This window comes from Triplophysa dalaica, chromosome 19 (assembly GCF_015846415.1).
Source record: "Triplophysa dalaica isolate WHDGS20190420 chromosome 19, ASM1584641v1, whole genome shotgun sequence".
NCBI lineage: Eukaryota > Metazoa > Chordata > Actinopteri > Cypriniformes > Nemacheilidae > Triplophysa > Triplophysa dalaica.
In genome coordinates this window covers 19,787,234-19,812,448 of record NC_079560.1, presented here as the reverse complement: position 1 = coordinate 19,812,448, position 25,215 = coordinate 19,787,234, and the positions used below count along the sequence as shown (strand labels likewise).

General features: G+C 38.0%; 1 protein-coding gene across 2 annotated transcripts in view; it reads left to right on the top strand.

The window, feature by feature from the left end:
• Positions 1-16,597: 16,597 nt before the first annotated feature.
• The window catches only part of fstl4 (follistatin-like 4), a 144,226-nt gene continuing 135,608 nt past the window's right edge, over positions 16,598-25,215 (top strand). For both annotated transcript variants that reach the window (XM_056731079.1, XM_056731078.1), the window contains exons 1-2: positions 16,598-16,747; positions 24,014-24,146. In XM_056731079.1, coding sequence (XP_056587057.1) covers positions 24,024-24,146 — 123 coding nt within the window. In that variant the 5' untranslated portion in view covers positions 16,598-16,747; positions 24,014-24,023. The remainder of the gene's footprint in view (positions 16,748-24,013; positions 24,147-25,215) is intronic.

The window sequence follows — 25,215 nt, the reverse complement described above, 5'->3', positions numbered from 1 at the left end:
AAATAATACATCAAGAATTGAAGCTTTTCACAAATATAAAATATAAGCACTTTTTATACGGTCCTTTTACATGGCATTATAATTTCAAATATTAATTTTACAATATAATTATTATAATAATCACATTTATATTTTTGTTTGGTAAGGGGGATGATGAGGATAAGAAACCATAGCTATATCTAAACTGTGAATATCTAGTTTCAGTAGAGACCTGGCGATGCCCTAGTAACTGACCTGAACACCTTAGCAACTGCACAGTAATAGCTCTAAGACTGCCATTAACCATCAAGCAAGTGAATTAATAATTGGCCAATGTTATGCAGTAAAATGGCCATTCTATTCTATCACAGAGACAATGAATGCACACAGTCTCTTTGTTTTACAGCTGTAATGCAGCTCCAGCAATTATCACACAATGATGAAGTTATTTCAAACAGTGCTGTTTCACAGATGCTAGTAATACCACATAAACACCATTTGTCAGACAAAAAGAGAACATCCCGAGCATATGAGCACAATATTATAGAGATGTTATTACCCAGCATTCCTTCGGGGATTGCAAAATAAATGACAGTGTACAGAGGAACATGTTAGTATCTATCAAGGTGAATTCTATTGTGTCATCGTGGGGTTTTTAGGCAGTACAGTACAGTGTATGTGTGAAGGGTCGTTGTTTTCCACCCCTGTCTCTGAATTCTGCTATATCCCTGCCCGACTGTTAGACTTTATTGATGGTCGGCGTATCCATCCTCATAAAGTTGAGATTAGCGTCAATATCGATTCTATATGTTTTAAGGCGGGATGTGGAAAATGGTCTCCTCTCTTGACCTTTAAGAAGAGTTGTGATGGAATCAGTGATACTCACTTCCTTGATTTGTTTTTCTCATGTGAGACGTCACAGTCTTACAGAAGACAGGCATATTTGTAGCTGTTAATATAAGTTTCAGCAGAATTTTGCACACTAGCTAGAATTTCCTTGGCGACGCTAAATTCTGCTGTTTGCATTTCATTTGAGAGGAATATAAGAAGAACGACTCAACGACTTATGTGAAATTGGGGAACAATTGCTTGTGCTTTCAATTCGTTGCCCTCTGGGAACATAGAATATGTATATAAAGATCTCTGAGGAGAGTGTCATTAATAACTTAAGAGAATTTTAAAACTTTAATCTGTTTTTTTTATTTAGTTTAAGATTTCTTAATTTTATATTTACAGAGATTTTAGAAGTTGTGGGGCAAGACAGCTGTGCAAATTGCTTTTGTCCACTTTATTTCACAAACATTTGCTGGTTTGAGCATATGTATAAGAATTTTGAAGACCAGCTGCAGTAGTGTGTGCTTGAGTTCATGACTTCTGATGTGTTAACGCGGAAGTAAATAACTAAAAATAGTGATGCTGTTAAATATACATAATAAAAGTTTTATATATCAGAGTTTTTTATATACTACTGGAAAGTCAAAAAATTATGACACACTGTTTACAATCCCCATGTTAAGATACAGTGCAGTTTTATTGGTTCTCTCATTTACATCAATGAACAAGGTTTTAATTGTTTTTATAAAAAATAAAACGTGTATAAAATGACAAAGTATTTGAAAGTATAGAGTTTTTTATATTGTGTTATATAAATAAAAAAGAACCACATAAATATAAATAAATTAAAGCTGTCAAGCAAATAATTGCGATCAATCCAGAATAAAAGTTGGTGTTTACATAATGTATGTCTTGGTACTGTGCATATTAATTTTGCATTCATAAAAAGATATACATACATAAATATACTTATAAACTATATGAATATAAAACTGAACATTTAAAAACACATTTATATATAATGGGATTTATTGTTAAATAGAAATAAATATATTCAATTTCAATTCAATTCAAGTTTATTTATATAGTGCTTTTCACAATGTGTATTGTTTCAAAGCAGCTTTACGGGGCAAACAGGAAAAACAGAAAAGTTAGAACACAGCACAGTGCAATCGATTAATATATATGTGTATCTAAAGGGGTTTATAAAGACAAAATGAATACAGTACACCACATATATTATGTAAACACAAGCTTTTTATTCTGGAATCGATTAATTGCGATTAATCGTTTGACAACCATAAAATGAATTGTTATTACTAAAACTGCAATATTTCATAAAAAATAACTATGAACTAGACTTTATAGTCTACAGTCAGTCAGTTATGATAGTTACACATACACATTTTTCTTTACAGGCTATGAAATGTATCAAGTTGTTCCTAACCTGTATACATTTATTTTTTCTGCTAAACGCAAAGGAAGATATTTGGAAGAATGTCAGTAACCAAACAGATCTCATCCCCGGATTATTATACTCTGGCAATAAATGGGGTACGAGATTTGTTGGGTTACTCGCATATCACTCAAATATCTATACAGGTTTGAAAAAATCTGAGGCTGAGTAAATGACGAGAACATTTTCTTTTTTGGGTGAACTATCCCTTCAAAATTGCTGGATTTTTCACGGTCAAATCAGACAGTGGCTAACCTCCGGTCATGCGTGCCATCCGTTTCTGTATGTTCAGGGCACTGAGCCACTTTGCTTGTCATTAGCTCACTGCTGAACTGATGAGTGTTGACAGACATCTCAACTTCAGCCCTTCATGTGGATCTCTCAGGTGCCTTTGGGAGTCCTATAGTTTGGATGCAGTTCCAGGTCACTAAGTCAAGGTGAGCGGCCCACACACACATGCACACACACGCAACGTCTCCGTGAGCTTGAGGAAATGTCAGCGTGTCCCAGGAGAAGCTTGCTAATGTCAGGCCAGGCAGCTGGTGTGATGCGGGCCGAGCGTAGCTCCAGTCCAGCTGTGCCGGGTCTGTGATTCTCTTCTAAGGGCTTCTAATTGTGACGTTATTGATTGCTCTACTAAACCTCCACTTTTCCCACGATAAAGAAGATTGATGGACTTGTCTTCTTGTCATCAGGGTAAAAATGTTTGACCCTCCAGTGTTAATTGTGTTAGATTTGGTCATGTTTAAAGTTAGTGCAGGCAAAGGTAAAGACTTTTGTTGTGTTTCGTATGTGTGGGTATACTGTGCCTTCCTGATTAAGTAAAGATTCACATCAAACCCCTGCATGCTTGATTTCTTATACAAAACTATCTGAGCTGATCTGCTTACATGTCTGTTAGGGTTGAATGTTTCAGATGAATGAATGTGTCATTTTTGGCTATTTACACATGTATTTATTTTCATGATTATTCTCATTAAAGCACCAACAATACCTCCACAGAGGGCACAAACAATGTCTCAAATTGCAAAGTACAGACTATACTTTATTTGGGATGTCTGTCAATCAGGGCCATGGAGTTCAAGGCTTGAGGAGTGAAACTGTCTAAATACTGTTGAAGAAATATTCATCATGAATCTAAGTGGTTTCTCAATGCAAAATTATTACTCAACAGGGAGCACTGGTGCGTGAAGCTGAGCCATGTTTGTATGTGGAAAAGCTTGAAGGATAATGATTTATATGGCAGGATTGAAACGACTGGAGTCTGCTGCCTTTTCATAACAAACAAAACATTTTCCCCAAAAAACAAAACAAGAAACGAGACATATAAAACCAATTATATTTTGCTGAAAGAAATGGAAGACGGTTTACACGGAAGCATTCCGATCACAGTGAATGAAATTCAAATGTACCCAGAGAGAAGCCATGGCGCAGTCTAATTTCAGTTCTCGGAAATGTTTGCAGAAATATTTGCAGTCGGCAAACAAGCCGATGACAGTTTGGTTTCACAGCAAGAATTGCTCAGAGTACAGTGTTGAAAAGCTAACAGATTATGTTTACCTCCTGAAAACAGCTTATCAAAGCATCATTAAGCCTGCCGACGCTCCCTCCTCTATATCAGGAGCTAATGATCCGAGTAATATCTTCCGTTCCCCGCGGATGTGCTGGGTTTCTCTCGGTGCCAGACTGTTTGCCACGAGATGCACATCCTGACATGATTGACCTTTCTATGAGGATTCAAAGTCCTTCCATGAAGATCATGACCTCTGTATATAAAGCGCGCAGTAGTGTTGTGATACAGCGTGATGCTTTCGTTTGTCGATAAAGAAAAATAATTGTAAACCGTAGCTTTTGAATATAGTGTGAATAAAGTATTAAATACAAACTTGACTTATGATCTGGGTGTGCATATGGTAGGAAAATTAAGCAATTAACCTTTTGTGCAGACGTGCCCTTTTGCTGGAGTTGTGTAATGAGATGAGTTAGGGAGTGTGAAGCTAAAGTAATCACATAACAGCCCTACAGACACCAACAACTGCCACCTGCCCACCCCTTCAGTGACTAGCATAAATACCTGAACAATGCTTACATGCTCGTGTTCAATATCATATAGCTGCTGTCCTTCTGAAACCCTTTATCTCTATATTTCAGGCCATAAATCATTAATATTAGTCTTACTCTCTTGATGTTTGTCATTGGGATTCTAATCTATAAAATGTATTCAAAAGAACAATGTTATTTTTCCATTTCCTGAAAAACAGCAAATTTGGACATCCAAGGTTTTGAAGCAGCGATATTTTTATATTTAATAGTATTACAATGGTTGCAGTTATGAAAGTATAAAACAATATTGCACTGTATATTATGAGACATTGTTCATATCCTTTATAATTTATGTTTGAAACTGGTTTGAGTCGGGCCCCTATCTCGCAGGACTTTACTCACGGGGAGATGAAACTCATCGCTTAAATAATATTGTTAAGTTAATAATTTCCATTCCATTTTCTACCGCTTATCCAAACTACCTCGGGTCACGGGGAGCCTGCGCCTATCTCAGGAGTCATCGGGCATCAAGGCAGGATACACCCTGGATGGAGTGCCAACCCATCGCAGGGCACACACACTCACTCATTCACTCATTTTCCAGAGATGCCAATCAACCTACCATGCATGTCTTTGGACCAGGGGAGGAAACCGGAGTACCCGGAGGAAACCCCCGAGGCACGGGGAGAACATGCAAACTCCACAGACACAAGTCGGAAGCGGGAATCGAACCCCCAACCCTGGAGGTGTGAGGCGAACGTGCTAACCACTAAGCCACCGTGCCTCCCGTTAATAATTTCAATAGTTAAAATAAATATCTAATTATACACCATTGAGGGTCACTTGAGTGAAATATTTCTCAAAAAAATTACAGATCTTTTTATCTGTAATTAGTTTTGTGGACAGAAGTAAAATTGTCATTTTACTTTTTCACTTTAAAAATAAAAAATATTTAATTAAAATGTATTTGAACCATAAATAATTGTAACTTTTGATGTCACGGTTGGGCAATACTGTTAAGAACTTTGGGAGATCAAGTTAAAACCCCCACAAATACCTAGCAAAGAAAGGTGACATTATTTTCTATTGAGTAAGGAGCTCTTACTGGCTGAAGTGTGTAAAAGCATCAGGATGGGTATGAGAGAGCAGACCTGAGTCCAGATAAAGGCACATCATATCAACAAGACCTTCAAAGGTCATCACATACAGAACCTGTATCACCCTGCTGTTACCGCAACACATTTACACTGTCAGCAAATACTGTGCTCCATACATAATATTTGTGCTGACAAACACACACATACAGTGAAAGAGTCATATGAAAACCCACATGATGAAAGTGTTTCGTCTTGAAACCGTTTTTATTTTCCGTCTTCAATTAACAAATTAGATATGCTGTCAGGTCAGAAATCGTTTAGGAGAGAAACATAATTCATTAACAGTTTCTGTGTAAAGCTACATTCCATTGAAAATGGAAGAAAACAAAGAAAACAGCTCAAGAATATAAAACAACATCTGCTCTTTTAGAAAGACATACATAACTGAAAGTGATAGACACAGTTAGGACACAGGGACATTTACATTTTCTGATTTAACAGAAATAACTGTGGTCTTAAATTGAGAGTTTATATATTTTCCATCCAGATCACAACATACAGGGTACATTTTTTATACAGGTACACAGTCTCTCTCTCTAACTCTCTCTGTCATGTTGTGTGTGTGAGTCACTGCTTTAGTGGCCACATGAAAGAGATTTAGCTGACCCTTTATAATGATACAGCACTGATATGTTCTCCACCTTCATCTGGAGGAGGCAGTGGATGACTGGAGAGATGCTATCGTATAAACCCCTCGCACTACTGCTACCTCATAAATTACCACTGCCACACAAAACAGACCTGTGTGTGTCATGAACATCACTTTAACAATAATACTATCATCACAACAATCCTTTGTCATTTAATTTTTCATGTATTCTTAAAACAGATGAGTTGACAATGCAGCTTTCTTTAGTTTTTGTTTGACAATATTTTACCACCAGCTTTGAAATGAATGTGTAAAATACATATTACAATATTTTATCAACTGTGCAAATCTGCAGTCACACCGCATGATTAGTGACATTAAAGGGGTCATATGGTGCGAAGACGTGTTTTTCTGTGTCTTTGGTGTGTTGTAAGTTGCTCATGCATGTATAAGACATTTAAAATTGCAAAAATGAAAGTGTGGGAACAAAAAATGCACCTAAAAGCGAAAGCTCACCCAGACCTGCCTGAAATACCTTGTGCAACCACACCCCTACAAATCTAAATCAGTTCATGGTATTACTTGACTAAGACCGCCTAAATGTATATGCAAGTGAGGTGGTAGTACATCGGTGTATCGTCGCTGCCACAGCCATGTCGTTGAGACGCTGTGTGTTTCGTTGCAAAAGGAAAGCCTCTTTGTTTGCCCTTCTAAAAGATGAGATAACTAAAAACGAATGGTTACATTTGATTTAAAACACTGTTTCAGAACAGTACAATCCGAATGCTTCGATTGCTTCATGAAAACGGGAATGATCAAGTTCGGCTGTGTACGAAAGCTTTTGTTAAAAAGTGGGGCAATTCCAACCATTACAACTTCGCAAGGACCAGTGTTGGTTGTAACTAGTTACTAATTAATTAGTTACTGTAATTTAATTACTTTTCGCTCTTATTTTTTCTGTAATTTAACTACAGTTGCTTTTGATGTAATTAAACTAAATACTTTGTGTAATATATGTTTGTGCAATGGTGGAATTGAATTGAAAATTCAAAGTCTAACTTTAAAATCCTTTGTAATACGTTGGTCAGTAAATAAGAGTGTGTAGTTTAATATTATTTATTTGAATGAATTAAAAAAGCCGTTTCATGTCTATCCTTGAATCACTTAACTAATCAAGGTTGATGTAGGATATAGAAAGTAATTAGTAATAAGGAACTAAATAGCTTTTGGAGAGAGTCATTTGTACAGTTATCTAATTACACAATTGAATATGTAATTAATAACTAGTAATTCATTACTTTTTCACAGTAACTTACCCAACACTGGCAAGGACAGTGTGGCGCTTCAGATTCGCAAGCCTGTAAGTATATTTTTACTATAAAATACTTTGTTACGGACTAACACGAGTTGAGTTCATCTTGTGTTTGTAGCGCATTTTGCTCTTTGTGTGATCTGCAAATCCTTGGTAAAAAATATGCACGTTTCAGAGAGGCGGGGCAAAGAGGAGATACACATATGCATGGTAGGCTATGTGGAAAATACAATGTTTTTTAACCTTAAATAGTGTATACACATTGCATCACATCTAAAACAAATCATAATATTCGTTTTAGACCCAAATCACACATTTATATTTAGGGTAACCACCTGTCCCGCTTTGCGTTGTCCAGCACGTCGCATATTCAGAAAATGTCCCGCATTTTCGTCAGTCTGTTGTTTTTAGTTGTCACATTAAGAGAACACATTCTTTTACTCGAAACGCACACGAGACGCTTGATTGCCCCAGTGTTTATTCAAGCATTTACTGTAACAGCGCTGTCGCTGTGTCAAATGCCAGACCACAACTAACAGGAGGGCAACTGGCTCCCAGTGGGGGGGCACACGATCAGTATCATTAATACAAAAAAGTCAAAACCACCACATCTGTGCAAGGGCACACTCGTGCAGGGTGCTATTTTCCGTAAAAGTGAATAGAATAACACAAATTAAATATTAACACACAGTTACAACAAAAACAACAGGTTGAAAATTATGACCTATGCTGTGATATAATGCTCATTAGCACCAAAGCTTGCTAAAAGTAAATGAAACACATGTACCTTTTAAAAAAGCGGAAGGCGCCACGTGCGTAAATTAAACCTCCTTAAAGCGGCCCTGCAACAATGTGTCATGCATTCTGACTTCTTTACAATGTTAAACGTGCTGTCTTCTCATGCTTAACAACTTAACAACAAAAAACGAGTTGGGCGTATTACGTAGTATTTCTGTGCTCGATACACACCCCCAGCGATCGTACGGGTTTCAGAAAGTTTCCTGTTGAACATATTAAACTTTCATAACAACTTTTCTTAGTCCACTATTGGAGAATTCTCCCGGAAAAACATGCGGCACGGACATGGGAGAGAAGGAGAAGGAGCATGCACAGACGTCACTTTCAATTTAAGAAGGAGAGGGAGAGAGGATACGTATAAACAGTGGATATAACGAGGGATTTAGAGATTGTTAGAAACTGATATATGGAGCTGTCCCAGGGCTAAAAGATTCCGGACATGAACCGCATGCGATGAGTGAAACTGATATCTGTGTTTTGTGTGCACATGCTTAAGTTCAGCCTAATGGCTTCATGGTAGCATTAAATCAAACCTGATCATTCTAGGAACCACTTCTAGGTTCATGGCAGCTGCAGGGAGAAAATGAGGAGAAACCACAAGAAGAGAAATGTAAATTGGAAACATAGTTGTGAGGACATAAAGCAGTGAGATATAAGCAGAGAGAGTGATGGAGGCGAGCGCTCTTTATATGTGCAGGTCAGGAGCAGCGGGTCATTTTCACTCTACGACTGACGAATGGTCCATAAGAGCTTGCGGCAGGAGCTATGTTGTGTGTCCTCCACACCTCACTTTCATCTCTCTTCTGGGGTCCAAAAGCCATCACATCAGAAAGGCAAAGTAAGAGAAACAGAATCATGCAGAGATACCCAGAGACTGTCCTAAAGCTCTCTGGACGCTCTTATTACCCGTCCTGCAGAAGAGAGAGTTTCACAACACCCCTGAGAGTGACACGTTCTGCATGAATCTTCACCTTACACAGATACAAGAAGCTCACAGAGATGCGGTCCACTGAGTAAACGGTGGGAACGAATTTAAGGACCCAAGAGTCGCGGGGCCACAAGCGTTTCATGTGTTTTATTGCATATCAAAATAATGAATCTAGAATTGATGAAGGTCGTCTGATCCTCTTCTCCTCTGCAGACTGAGAGAAATTCCTACGGAAAACGAGTCTTGTTGTCATGAAGACAGATTCATGTTCATCAACTAAAACAGAATTAAAGAATTAAAATATAATGATGTGTTTGAGGGCATAAAACAGTGATCCATTTTGATTAATATAATTAATATAAGAGTGACGAAAAAATGAATCGTTGGCTTCACAACTGAATATATCAGAGCATGTGCGCTCACTTCATCTTTATAAAGATCTCAGGCCAGAGACTGTTCAGTCACATGAATCTAAGAATCTTAACTCATGACCCGAGAGAGGTGAGAGATCGAGAGAGCACTTCTAAAACAAAATCAACAGACGCATGGATAGACAGACAGAGAGATACTTTCAATAACTTTATTCCATGAAAAGTAACCTAACTCCCTGTTGTTTCATTGAACAGATGGACATTTAACAGTCTTAGAAGTCAAAGTGACTTGAGTCTAGAGAAGAGCATATAAGCAGTATTAACTTGTATTTGTTTCTCATGTCTTTATTTGTTTACAGTTTCAGCTCTACAGTAAAGTTCCAGGGAAATGTACAAAGACGCGTTGAATTCATACTAAAACATTGCGTACGGACAAAGCTGTGAATGCACATTCTCACGCTAATTTCACTGTTAGTACAGCTACCGTATGCAACGTTTTTGTGCGAACGCAGCGTTAATACATGAGGCCCCAGGTCTTTTTAACCATCAATACACAACATGACATGGAGAAAAATGTTCTTCATAAAGGTTGAGTACCATCATATATTACACATTAACTGTTGTGTCAGATGGCACAACCACACAAAGTCTGATCCCTGACCATCTGAAGTTTATTGTACACACACCTATACAACAGCTGGCTGAAATGACCCGATCTACTCTCCAGTACACAACAACGTCCGGCATTCAGGGCCAAAAGTCATCATTCGCACAGACTCATTCAACAACTAATAATTTATTACATTTATACGGTGCTTTTCTGGGTACTCAAAGTGCTTTACATGGAGGGGGAATCTGTGCAGCATCACCTGGATGATGCAACGTAGCCATATTGCGCCAGAGAACCCACCACACACCAGTTTATTGGTGGATTAGTCACATTAGTACATATGGGGAAGATTAGGAGGCCATGATGTAAAGATGCAAATGGCCCAACTTTGGGATTTTTTATGTGTTCCGCACCGGTTGCTGCTTCCGAACCCGCAGAGATCCCTGCCTTCCACGCCCAGGTTTCCAGACCTTTCTGCCACGCCCAGGTTTCCAGGCTTGCCTGCCACACCCAGGCTTACAGGCCTGCCTGTGCCTCCTGGTTCTCCTGGCCAGCCTGCCACTCTGCACCGCGGCACAGGTCCTATTCCCCTTCATGGGTCTGGCCCTCCAGCTCTCCCCCGGTTCCGCGTCCTCTCCACCCACCGCCCCTCCGCCCTCCAGGACGTAATTTATTTTGGCGGCGTCTGGAATCCGCCCTTAAGGGGGGGTGGCTATGTCACGCTCTGGTGCTGGCACCTCTTTTACCCACCTGAGGGCACCATTTCACTCTGTGTTCGGTCTATGACTCCTGTTCCCATCATGCTTTGTCTTGTTATCATTTATTGTTTTCACCTGTGTCTTATTAACTGTTTGTCCCTTCATCGGTGTATAAATAGCCCTTGTGTTCAGTTTTCTGGAGTGGATTATTGTATCTATGCATGTTTCCCTTGTGTTCCCTGCCTAGATTTACCCCTTTGGACTTCACATTAAACATAATTTACTGCACATGGATCCGCTAATTGTTTTTCCTCTGCTTTTCATGACTGAATAATCCACCAACTATGAATTAAGCATTACGCTTGGCCCGACTCCGGAAAGGTAACACTTCCCTCAAGGACCATATTTAAACTTTCCCGGACATTGCTAATTTCTCTTGATTCCCGGACTGTGTTCTTTTAGAATTTGTTTTGGACAGTTTAAATGATCTTTACACACACCGCATATCCCGTTATGGTCCTCAAGGGTCCCTTGCTAAATTCATTGACAATGCTCTTTTGTCGTGTGGCTCTCTCTTCACCGTGGGAGAGGTGGAGGAGGAGGCTGCCCCTAAATATTCTTTAGGAGGGGGCTGCCAATGAGGTAGACCCAGCACGGCAGCCTGCATGCTCCATGCTGATGGTTGTCCCCGGGTCCAGTGGTCTCACATCCGATGGTCTCACGTCCGGTGGCGCCCATTCCTGAGGAGTTGTCCATGGAATAAGCTCTGCCAGTTGTGGCAGCTGCTGCGCTGTGTGTCGGGGCTGTGCACTGCTCATCCGCACTGGTGGCTGCTTCCAAACCCGCAGAGATCCCTGCCTGCATGCCTGCCTGCTACGCCCAGGTTTCCAGACCTTCCCGCCACGTCCAGGTTTCCAGACCTTCCCGCCACGTCCAGGTTTCCAGACCTTCCCGCCACATCCAGGTTTCCAGGCCTGCCTGCCACACCCAGGCTTACAGGCCTGCCTGCGCCTCCCTGGCATCCTGGCCAGCTTGCCCCTCTGCACTGCGGCCCATGTCCTATTCCCCTTCATGGGCCTGACCTGACCTTGTTTTCCCTCTGCTATTCATGACAATAGTGCATAGTATGTCATTTGGGACACAGCTCCAGTAATCTCAGAGAATCATATCAGAGAATGTTTTAGATGTTTGCTTCTTCACCACTGCTTCACCGCCACGTCCAGGTTTCCAGACCTTCTCGCCACGTCCAGGTTTCCAGACCTTCTCGCCACGTCCAGGTTACCAGACCTTCCCGCCACATCCAGGTTTCCAGGCCTGCCTGCCACACCCAGGCTTCCAGGCCTGCCTGCGTCTCCCTGGCATCCTGGCCAGCTTGCCCCTCTGCACTGCAGCCCATGTCCTATTTCCCTTCATGGGCCTGACCTGACCTTGTTTTCCCTCTGCTATTCATGACAATAGTGCATAGTATGTCATTTGGGACACAGCTCCAGTAATCTCCTACGGACTCCTCGTGTTCCCCTGTGATCTCCCAGTGCTTTCGATATCTCCGTGTTCTCTCAAAGACTCAATTACATTTCTACTCAACTGCTGTCTGAACATCCGTCAATAAAAAAGCTGTCTTGCTCTTAACTCATGACAAATACACAAATCACCTCCTAATGATCATTTCTGATAAGCAGGAAGAAATATGAATTTGCAGATGTTTGTGAGGTCAATGTTATTATTAAGGTTCACTGTATGACACCTGTTGGCAATTCATCTAGATTGTACAAGCAGAACTGTGTTATGTATGTAAGATAACCAAGAGTTATTACTTTTGGACAGACAGAGTTTGAGTTGAGAGTTGATTAATTCTGTGAAGTTGATCTCAGTACAGCTGTAAATTTATTAATTTTCTTCTTTGCTGGAATGTAGTTGTCAAATGAATATGTCATCATCACATAAAAAACAAGACAAACTTAGTTTGTTAACTTTACTTTGTTAACTAACTGATGTTACACAAAGATACATTTTCTTCATCCATTATGTGACTGTGCTGAAACTGAACAAGTACATCATGAACGCTGCTGTGACGTCATAAAGAACACGTTCAGTCAGACGTACAGCTACTTAATAAACATTGAAAACTCTGTCATTACACTTCCAATTCCCAAAACTTATTCTGTGCATAAATTGAAATTCTTGTATATTTCATTTACATGTTCTATATAATCACCTTGGGCATCATACAGTGATGTTTGTAGTTCTTTTGATCTGGTTTCTTACATTGAGAATAGACCACTGAAAACCTCAGAAATAACATCAAATCAAAGAAAGAGCAATTCAAAAATAAAGATGTATAGAAGTATTATGTCCTTTAAACGTTATTTCATTATTTAGATAAAACATAAACTAAGGCATACATACCAAGCATTTACGCATTATGCCGTTAGTTTAAAAAGAAGTGATGATGAATAAGTTAAGGGCAGGTTAACATGCGTATTGCTTCTCTTTTTTATGGGATGGCGTATAACAAGGGATTCGATCCATTCTGAACAATTTCTCTCATGAACTGTGAACCCTTGGAAAGTGAAAACTTGAGTAGAAGCCCGTTGAAGAGAAAGCACAGATAGCATTATTTCGCTTGAGCTTACATCTACACAAACCTTCATTGGTTTTGTATTGCCAGGTTACCTCTATCATGGGGAAATTTGTAGCAATCAATGACCATCAATGTCAGAGCGACCTTTTGTGCTGGAAAACTACTAGAAACTTTCCCATTAAAGTTTTGGAGAAAATGCAGCGGGAGCTGGGCTGAGGGTTAAGAAAAAAGGCTTTGTCAAGTGATGTGGAGAACAGGATTGTCAGGAGTTTCTCTGGAGCAAGACTTCCACGTGTTACTTTGAGAAATTCTCTTCAACTTGAGCAGCGTATAAAAGGGTTTAATGCATGCATCTTCAACAGCTGTTGACTAATAGAAGAGCCTTGATCTGTGAAGACCTCTCACACGATAAGCACATTAATCTCTGATTCTTTTGGAACTTTCAGAGACCTGGCAGGGATTTAAGATCTTGCAGTGGACATGTTTGGTTCAGCTTGTCATCTCTATATGAGACGGTGCATTGCTGGATCACAGAGTTTCCAGACTTCAATGTTACGTCTGCCAAAAGTGCGGCACAACTGAGAGAAGTTCAGGGTTTAAAATAATCATGGGATAATAGCAAAGCATGAGTGATTTAGAGCTGAGAGGCTTCAGAAGTGTTTTCAGGTGTGAAGACAGTGAGTAGACATTCTGCCTTGTTTTTTGCCTTGCATTGTGGGAAGTTTAGAGAGTGAATATTTCAGTACAGTGGAAGGATTTCACAAAACAGACACAAATTAAAATGGCCGACTCCCTAACTAATGAACAAGAGTTCAGACTGACGCACCTTCTGTAATAGTCAAAATGTCGAGGTCATTTATATCATTTGTGCATTGGCATCTGATCGACTGACATGTTTTTATAGGGTGAGGTGTGTGAAATAACATGAGGCTGGGTAAACGATGTACATGGTGTATATCTGTGTATACTCGCCACAAGATGGCACTAATTTATGATAAATTACATTGCAAAAAAAGTTGACAGGAATCATATATGTCATAAAATCGGTTATTTTCTTGGAAAGAACTGAGTTGCATTTATTTTGTGGACAGTTAAAAAATAAATGCAACAGGAATGTGGGCCATGCATGAATAACATTATCAGCTGTGGCTCATAATGACTGTAAATCAATCATGTTCAGTCGGAACTAAACTGCTCAATGCAACTTAAATGAACTCATATGCACTGATTTGTCGAAGTTTTTCTTATACAACCACTAAAATATCCCAAAATATCAATGTGATCATCAGGACAAGTAAACAAACAAGCTTTCCAACAACCAAAATTACATCAGCCAGAACTGTTAGTGCAGAACATCTGTATTTAAACCATTCATGTTTCATCCGTCCCTTCATTGTCTGTCCATTTCCGCATTTATCCTGTTGAATTGCCGATAAAAATATAATTATTTTGTTGCAAATAAAAGAAGCATCTGGCAAGAGGTTGTTTTAATCTCTTGTTCATGTGTGATTCACAGTCCAATTATAATATGATAATTATTCTATAAATTCAGATAAAACGTACAGCCTGATAGGATTTATTTGTTCTCACACACACACGCGCACACACACACACACACACACACACACTGATTTTGACATTTGATCTTAAGGAACTTTTTAAAAGCATGTTCATTTGTTACTTAAAGTTATAACTAAAAGAAATCATGTTGTGATTTCATTATGTCATTACATCATAACATCTCTTTGTCATTAGAATATGGGCAGAGTATGGTAATATATGTAATATCATATTTGAATCCTATGAATTAATCATATTGTAAATATAAAACTTTTTATTAGAAAATTGAAAAAGAAGCCTCATTATACAGCAGTATATAAAGTATAATTATGTCTCAATGTGGTTTCATTGTGTTCTCTTGCATACCCACTAATAATATGATATATAAAGCCACAAGAAATATTAACAGATTAATGTTCAAAGTGGGTGTTAACCCACAGAAAGTACACACAACATACAATATATGTATTGTATATATTCATTATATACTCGATGGCACCCATTATAAAAAGCCTTTGTGTATATAGCAGAACAGTGTTCAACATTACTGTTTCAAAGGCAGAGAGTGGGTGACACAGTTATGGGGAATAATACAGTGTGAAGCATCAAAGATGCATTGTGTGTCTGAAATATTCATGCCCAATGTAACATTTATTACAAAAGAGAAACGAACTTTATTAGTGGTGGAGCAATAGCTACTGCAAACCGCTGAAGCAAGTGATGCAGCGGGACTGTCTCAACACACCACCAGCAGTCAGATTCACAGTAGAATTCGCTTCTAATGACATAAATGAAACTTCAAAATCAACATGAAATCATGGCCACATGTGTTTCTTTATGTGAGGTGAGATAATGATACAAATAATCACACAGGAAAGAGAGCTACATGAACATATCAGAGAATGTTTTAGATGTTTGCTTCTTCAACACTGCTTCACATCAGATTTTTAAACCAAGACTTTAAGGCTTGCAATTGATAAAAACGGGCTTGATTTTAAAAAAAAAGGACCCTTAGAAATATTTTCAATTCTAAACTATTCTTCACTATGTAAACTGTAACAACTATCCCTCTCCATATGTCTCTTATGTCGTAATGTCAGGAAAACCCTAATGATTCACATTACAGCTTTCCGACGTCTACTCGCATTTAATGTAATTTTGTGATGTACTGAATTTGATAACTTATGTCATTTTACCAGAATACGCTCATTATTAAAGCTCAAGATTTAAATAGGCTAGAATTATTGCCACTACATATAAGACTATAATCTCCACGGGATATGTCACGCGGACACTTTAATGGGAAACACTTTTATTTATTTATTAATTAGATATTATTTTTTAGAATGATCTTGCTTGTTCTATAAACACCATGTACTGTGTGCTGTGTTTTACCTTTTCTGTTTTTCCTGTTTGCTCCTGTAAAGCTGCTTTGGAACAATGCACATTGTGAAAAGCGCTATATAAATAAACTTGAATTGAATTGAATGTCTTCTTATTCCCGTCCTTTCACTGACGGGTGATTTTTATAACAGCAGTGTATTGAAACAGATGTGTTGTGAGAAGCGCGGTGTGTGTGTATTCTCTATGCACTGTCTGACGTCGGAAGGAGTGTGTGTGGGTGACGTCGGGAGGACTGTGTGAGTATGTGTGAGTAAGAGAGGAGAGAGTGCAGCAGAAATAGGGTGAGCTGGAATAACGCGGGTCACTGTCAGTTGAAGTATGGAGTGAGATGTGATCGTGTGGACTGTAAGGGTCTGTGAGGAGTCTCTGGAACACATACACTGAACATTTAACGCATCATTTCTGTCTCTCTGGAGGAACACGACAGGTAACGACACATGCCGAGTCTTGATGCGCTCACATCACTTTCTGTGTGGCGCGGCGACACGCGCTGCTCTTATTATAAACATCATTATAACGCATTTATTGCACTTATCTGCCTGTGCGCGTCATCGCTAGAACGCTTAAGATTTCCGTTCTGTGCTCTTATATGTGTGTCCTAAGTAAGAGTGGCGTACAAGAGTTCATACTTGATACTTTGTGTTTGAAACCGAGTTGACGTGTCAGCGTTTAGTAAAGTGTGTATCTCGACAGCACTTTTGAGCGTCACTTCTTGTGATGTGGCTGTGATGCTCAGTAGCCCAATGCACTGAATGTCATGCACATCAGAGCTTTTAGTTCAAATGCAGACTGTGCTGAATATCTCATAGCCCATCAACTCTCTGTATACGAGTAACTACATCTCACGGAGCTCGTACAGAAATAACCAGCACCATAGAACATTTATATACTCAATATACTTTATAGGAGATTCATTATAATATACAAAATACTGTGCAATCACTTACCTTTGTGACTCAAAGCATTTGTGGTTTAATGCCTTTGTAAACGTATTTAAGGCAGATATTGGAAAAAAAACATTTTAGTTTTGACAAAATTGTGTTAAACTGGTGAAAAGTTAATTATCTTGGATTATTTTGCATTTAATGCATTACTTATTGCTTCTGGTTAAACAGACACTTCTTAGAAGAACATGAGAAAAGTTGATCATTGATCATCAATTTTGTATGTTGTAAATGAATTTCTATTAATTTAGTGTCAAGACTCAGATTTTTTTATCAAGTCGCAACCCAGCAAAAGAACAAATTTGTATAATATCGTACGGAAGATTCAGAGCTGTTCACAAGATTTAGACCAGACAGGCCCCGCAATAAGCAAAAAGATGAACAGAACAGGTCAAATCAAAGCTAATAGTTTTTTAAATGAAGTTTAGCCGAGAATCTTCTATTTGTTTCACTTTGTGTAGTTTAGTTAGTGATTTGTGAGGACGCTGACATGTTACACAACCTGTCTAGGTTAACTTCTGTCTCTACGGTTACAAATGAATGTACAACACAATACTTTAGATGACCAGATTTCAAAAACAGCCTGTTTGAGGAAATAACAAAATATATGGAAAGCCTTGTTTTCTTCATTTTCAAGTCGATAAATCCATTTATCTTGCTATTGTATTGATGATTCTGTATGGTATAAAGCATGTAGGATTACTTTTCTGTGGTGTCCGTGACTCTCTCTCATCTGACCTGCGTTGTTGGGTCTCCACCGCTGCTTTAACGATCAGTCTACTCATTGAAAAGTGCAAAATACATTCTTCTATGAATATATACAGGCATAAACTCTAAAAACAGAAGATAATATTATATTTCGACAGGAGCATTTGTGTTAAAGGCAGTAATAACATTTTATCTGGAGCAGAGATGTGATCCAATGTGATGTTCAACACTGCTTAGATTTTTTATTCATTATAATGCTATTCACGTTCATTCTACAAGAAATAGTTTGTTTGGAACTTTGAAAGGTTTGTTTGTATGACTTGTTTCTACAGTCTGACTTACAATGGCAAACATCACAGATTGATTTAGAAGAGTGCTCTTTTTTCTTTTTGCTAGTTTATCTTGTGGTATTTTTCATTGTCATGTGTAGATTATGGCCAATGGGTTACGGTTGCACGTTTGACCGCAACACTTGAAAATATTACAGATCCTCTCTGTAAATAAATGTGAATTAAAGGGTTTCACAGTATTTGTCATAATATGCATTCGTACAGTTCACCCGTCTATACTGTTGTTTGGTTGTCCATGTATACTTTTTATGCCTGTGCATGTTTATCATAATTATATATCATTTTTATTATTAAAATATTGTATTTAGCCTATAATATAAAATAGCATACATTTATCTTCATTTGGCTGTCAGACATATTTTTTTTGTCAATTACCTATATAAGATAATAATCATTAAAGCATATGCTGCAAAATTAGACTGCCAGTTTTCCTACAATAATCCAACGTAACCTCAGAGTTCATTTCAACTCAATATTATTCCTAAAGGACTTTTACAAAAATCAAAAACTGTAAAGAAATAAACGCTATACAGAAAATGCTCATTCATGAATCCCAAGAATTCCACATGCACACAATATTATCTACATCACGAAATCTTTCACATCTTCAGCTTCACACAAACAAAACATTTGTGGTTCACAGAATAGTGATCAAATTCACAGATTAATATATTGTATTAATGGAATACTTAAGGACAGACTTCAGGTTAGAGCTGAAGCAGCAGCTGGTCAAACACGCTAGACATGATATTTTTGTTTTCCTCACTGCCATTTATTAAAGACAGTTGAAGTATTTAATCTCATTCAGAAAATCATTCTTATTCTGTTCTGCATGACTTCTGAGGACTGAAAACATTGCAACATCAGACACATGGGTTTCCATGATGTTTTATGGGGACTTTCAAAGACAAAATGATTTTAAATGATTTTTAAACATATTTTATCCCCTTGTCCTACCCCTAAAAAACCTTACCATAACACACAAAGTCACCGTGTCTAAATTGGACAGTTCTCATTTTATGTGAATGGTTTATCTGTGTACACATATTTCAGTTCATTCTAAAAGCCATTTCAATCAGATATACGACACAATAGAATAGACCAATGCAATTTCCCTTTCATATACCTTTAAGAAAGGAGAACAACGGGAAATTTCGAACAACCATAAATGTAAGCGAACAACACTCTGCATCTGAACTGATCATGTGTTTGTGTTTTTGAAAACATTGCTAGCTAAGAAAGAATTTGTGGAGAACAAACAGCGGCAGCTTGTCATTGCACAGCCTGTGTGATGAGAGCATCTTTTCAATGTTAAGGTGCTAATTACATTCAAATAATTGGGAAACAGTTTCCTAGAAAAAGGTTCAACTTTTCAAATGATCCGTAATAGACTCCTAGATTTTAGTTGGACATGTAGCCTGGTGGATTTTACACGCTGCAAGTTTATTCGATTGTGGCTAAAGTCAATGAACATTTCTCCATTTTCTCCAAAAATTCCCTTTCAAGGAAACTGAATTCCGTCTTATGGTGTTGAAAATGTGACTGTTTCAATCACGGTGTTTGGAGCTAGAGATGCCATATTCCTGTTATTATCACGTTTATTTCTATAATGCCTTTAAAAATGTTGCATTACTGCGAAGCAGCTGCACAGAAAACATGTTGTAAAATAAGCAGACAATAAATAAACAATGAATACAGAAAAAGGAAAAGAATAGGAAAAAAGTAAAGATAGTTTGTTTGATCATGAAAACATGAAAATTATAAAATACTTTACAGACTTCGGAATGTATAATTGCTTTAAGTATTTTCAAAAGATGTACATTAACAACACAATCTGCATGAAAGATTGTCTGTTGGTTTTTTCATCAGACTGTTATATTGTATCAGGCACATTATGCTATGTACATTAGTGACAGTATCAACTATGGATTAACGCATGGGACTGCCGGGCACTAGACCAGCAGGGGGCCCTGGCAAATGTAATATGTATACATATTTCCTTTATTTTATTTTCTCAATAAAGAAGTGCTGATTACTGTGGAATAAAGTGATTATTTTTGCATTTGTGGAATATTAACCGTAGCGAATTCATTTAAATAAATAATCCTAATGCATTGCTGGGCTGTTGAGATGGACATTTATGTTAATCTTTGGTGATTTATATTGCTTAATTTGTAATGCACGGACTGTTAAATGCTCGTCTTTTTAATGCAGAAATAAAAATTATGCAAGGCATAGTCTAAGCCTATTCCCACGTTATACGTGTTGGGAAGGTCAGATGCTTTTTTAGGTGTTGAGTAGTGCGAAATAGAAATAAACGCAAGTTTTTTTTGTGCATTTTACACAGAAGACGTTTTTCTTTTCTGTTGAACTACTTTTGTATGGTTTTTCCATGTCTTCAGCTGGGCTGATGTGTTAAAGTGTTATGCCTGCATCTCTCACCGTTTGCAGCATCATGGTTTTAATACACTGTCAAGTTGAAATAATTTACAATTTTACACACAGCGCAGCTCATCAATGTCAGCTCCACAGCAATTGACCAATCACAAAACCCCGAAGGTGGGACAAGTGTTGTTAGCTTTTTTTACAATAGCAGTTTGGTATTTGGCAATTTCTGTCATCAAAAGAGTGCCATGAGACCCTCACTATTTGCGCAGTGCTTTTTCAAACCATTCCTGAGCACCGTGTCATGCGTGTTTAAATGCAAAGATCCACTCCTAGGTGCAACACTGTTCTCGTGAAATATGGGATGCCAGGGGTTCTTTGTAATGTACGTGCCTAGGGCATATCAAAGTCCTAATTCCCTGGACAGTATCTGTTTATTAAAATATAATTTCTTTCATTTTATTGAAAATAGACATTGGTGGACAATAAAAAAACAAGATGCGTGTAATAAATGTTTATCTGTGATTGCTGAGGCAGAATCATATTCAGCCGGCCACCTGAGGGAGATAGAGGGAGGATTATTTTGTTCTTCACTGCTCACTTCCTGTTTGTAGCCTGCCATTACACATGTCACTTAGTGAAGTATCATTGCATCATTCAACATTCAAAAGGAAAACGATGGTTATCACACCAGTCTAAAACACTGCATGTGAACATGTTTTAGGTCACTTGAGCACTATTAGGAAAAAGTAAATAGGCTTACGGCTTTAAACTGATCAATTACACCATATGGACCACTTGAGACGGATCATGCATAAATATGGGTTATGATGTATAAATAATCTTGATCCGTCGTGCTGAAGATATCAATGGCTTTAAGTGGAATTACACACCAATTAAATCAGATTCAGTCTTTCTATGATGGGATGTTAAAGCACAGGATACATGGCCTTCCTTCAGACAAAAGCAGAGCTCAGACTGAACCTGTCAGCTTTATATTTCCACTTCAGCTCTGCATGATGATATTGAATCTTGCATCACAGAGATGTGCTGTTTGCTTCTGATCTCTTTTTCAAACCTGTGCTCAGCACTCTCTTCTATCTCAGTATTAGTGTGGAAAATAAGCTTCGTAATGTTATCTAGACAACGTCCAGTGCCTCAGAATGGTGCTGATTTGTCATTCTATTGTTGAATTTCCGCTCTTCTCAGATATTAATGTGCTAGTTTAATGCTGTCAGCAGGGTTTTGTGATCACCTGCAGATGACTTCTCTTTGAGGGTCTGTGAGGAGGATTCTTCACACTTCAATAGACTCTCCTGCTCATGACAACGGTGAAATAACTCATGAAAATGAGACATTATATCGACAGAGAATAGATGAGCACATTCCTAATACTGCGCTTTGGATACTTTCACCCGAATGAAAATACTGCAATGATTGACTCACTCGCTTTTATTTCAGTGAAGGTGTTTTGAGGGCTGTGTATGTTGCTGTTTTCCATACAATGAATTTTGAGTTTTATTCATATTTTGTATAACATATTTTTTGAACATTTGGTCCTGTAGTTCGGTAGCATTTACAGAACGCGTACCACTGACATTTAGCGGTTGAGCTTGGTATCGCAGTCTAAATTCAAAATATTGGAGAGACAAATTTATCCAAGTAAACATTCTTTTCGGTTACTTTTGCTTGTTATTAGATATTGCTACTTTATGGTTTGTGAATCTGTACCTGAAGTTAACTGCATGCGCAGTAACGCTTGTTTATGTTGTCACTTTGAAACATATAGCTGGTACTTTGTTTTTCGAATGGTTTGAGCTTTTGGTGATACTTTTGTGATGAATTTTGAAAGACGGATGTTTCTCTGAAATTGGGCAAATGCTCATTGTGGTCTTTACATCTGTGACATAAGTATCCCAATACAATTTATTATGGCATTTACTTCCACCATCAGAAATTTTTATTACAAAATTCTGCATTTCAGCTTCTTATCAGATGTCAAGCCTCTTGAAGCCTGTTTTTTACGTTTTGAACAGACTGCTCCTATCACAAACATTGAATATTAAAGATGATGGCAGGAATTAAGCATGTGATGACGTCTGGTTAGCAAAAGCCATGCTTGAGGGCTTATAGCTGATCCATTGATGTATATCATCACTCCATTGTGTTGAAAATCCACACTGTGCCAGGGTGTTTCATGGATTTTTGGAATGATCAAATCCAGATTCAGAGGAAATAACCCACCGACAGCCCTTAAATGTCTTTTTGTTGTCTGAATTATACTTGTGTTGTTAAGCAATGATATGACTAAATTTTTTAGGTTATCTAACCATGAGCATAGTTATTTTATACAATATGGAATAAGTCACTGTGGTTCTAACCCTTGCATGTTTTAATCTCATGCAGATGTTTAGTGTGGCTTAGTCCACATTTTTTTGATATTTTTTAAATGGATATTTTCTGCTGATCAGCGAGTATGGCGCCTATATGGCATAAAGTATACAAGGAATATGCAAATGCATGTGAACATCACAGTTGATGGTTATAATTCTTTCAGATTAATGTAAGGTAGATGTTCAAAGGACCATCTTACATTAATGCAGTTGGCAGACGCTTAAAAGCGACTTACATAGCATTATACTATACATTGTATCTGATAATCCCCTGGGGTCGACCCATGACCTTGGCGTTGCTAGCGCCATGCTCTAACCACTGACCCACAGGAAAGCTAATCAATGTGTTTGGCCTTGTGCCATCTTAAATCTTTGGCATAAAGTATAATGCTTTATATCCTTGTTCAACTATATTCATGAATTAATCTATATACAGTTTTACTATTCACAGCCACATATTTCCGGCTTCTGGATATTTTCATGATTTTCAGCGGATCAGGACTAGCTCAGGATTTTCAGCATATGAATTATAATTCAATGATACGGGGCGTTAGGATTGTCAGGGTCTTCTCTAATAAGAGCCGATTGGCCAGTAGTCCACTGTGGTGTACTACTGTTTATCTTTCTGAAAGGACATGTGAATATATACTGTACAATGCTGCTAAATGGAATCATAACCCCATCCTTCCCTCAAGTTTCCATCTCTGACTTGTACAATCAATTTGATGAATGTCAAATATGTGTAATGAAGCGAAAAGACAAATGTTGTTTATCTGCTTTCCACTTTCAGCTGTGATCACCGTGATTACATCTTCTCTGAAATTCATTGAGAGTATTTGACCGCCGCTGAGTTCATGTGAGAAAAGGTGATGATGTTTGACAGTGCAGGTGTTCTGTGTTCTTCTCTTGACAGGTCAGTACTGATGGGCTGTTTGGGCATTTGGGTTTTGTCCAGCCTGCTTGGATCTTCTCTGAGTCTGGCTCATGGAGTCAGCGCTGGTTCTGACAGAAGATTGAAGGAACGTCTAGATGGCCTTGAGGAGATGGTAAGCTCACGTCACATCCTCCTGAATTCCCCAGCCTGTGTATGTCAAGATCAGAAATACAGCTCAGTAGGCAAATCATTAGTGATGATGCTCAGGTGACATAAAAACAGTGACGCTCATTAATGTGACTTCTGTTTTAGTAGATACATTTAAATATGTGACATTCAGTATTATTTTTTAGCGGATCTCATCTACAGTACTTTCATACACTGACTAATTTCCCGCTGATGTACAATAAAAACTGATTTTTTTAATCTTCATATATTTATATGAAATATCTGTACACTACTGTAAATGTACAAAAGCATTGGGACACCATCTTCTAATAAGCATGTTTATTTATTCCAGTCATTTCAATTAAATCCAATATTAAAGAGTCAGTTCAACCAAAAATGAAAATCCTGTCATCAGGAAAGCAACTTTTAATGATGCTATACAAAATAAATGTATTATTATTATTTACTCCCCCTCAGAATGTTCCAAACCTATATAAATGTATGTGTTCTGCAAAACACAAAGAAAGATATTTGTAAGATGTTGGTAACCAACCATCCCCCATTTACTTCCATAGTAGGGATTATAAATACTATGGGAGTCAAAAGGGAATGAGGTCTGTTTGTTTACTGACATTCTTTCAAATATCTTTCTTTGTGTTTTACAGAACAAAAACATTTTTACAGGTTTGGAACATTCTGAGGGTTAGTAAATGATGACAGGATTTTTATGTTCGGGTGAACTGTCCCTTTAAATGCTTTACCATGTACAGTAATAGCAGAATATTTGTGAAGTGACTGTACACCTGTCATTGATGGGTTCGTGTGATGAGTTTTTGGCTGGTCTCAGCTCTGTCGAGTTCTTCTACACTAGACATAAATTAATCCTTTCTTTTTTAACTTTGTGCACAGGGACATTGTGAACTGTTGCTCTAAAATTAGAATCTAGAATATATGCTGTAGCATTAAGATTTGTGTTCAGAAACTAAAGTCATCAAACCTGTTCATTACAATGGACAGTCCCAACAATTTCGTCCATAAAGTGTGTTATTTGTATGGCATATTTTTATTTAATT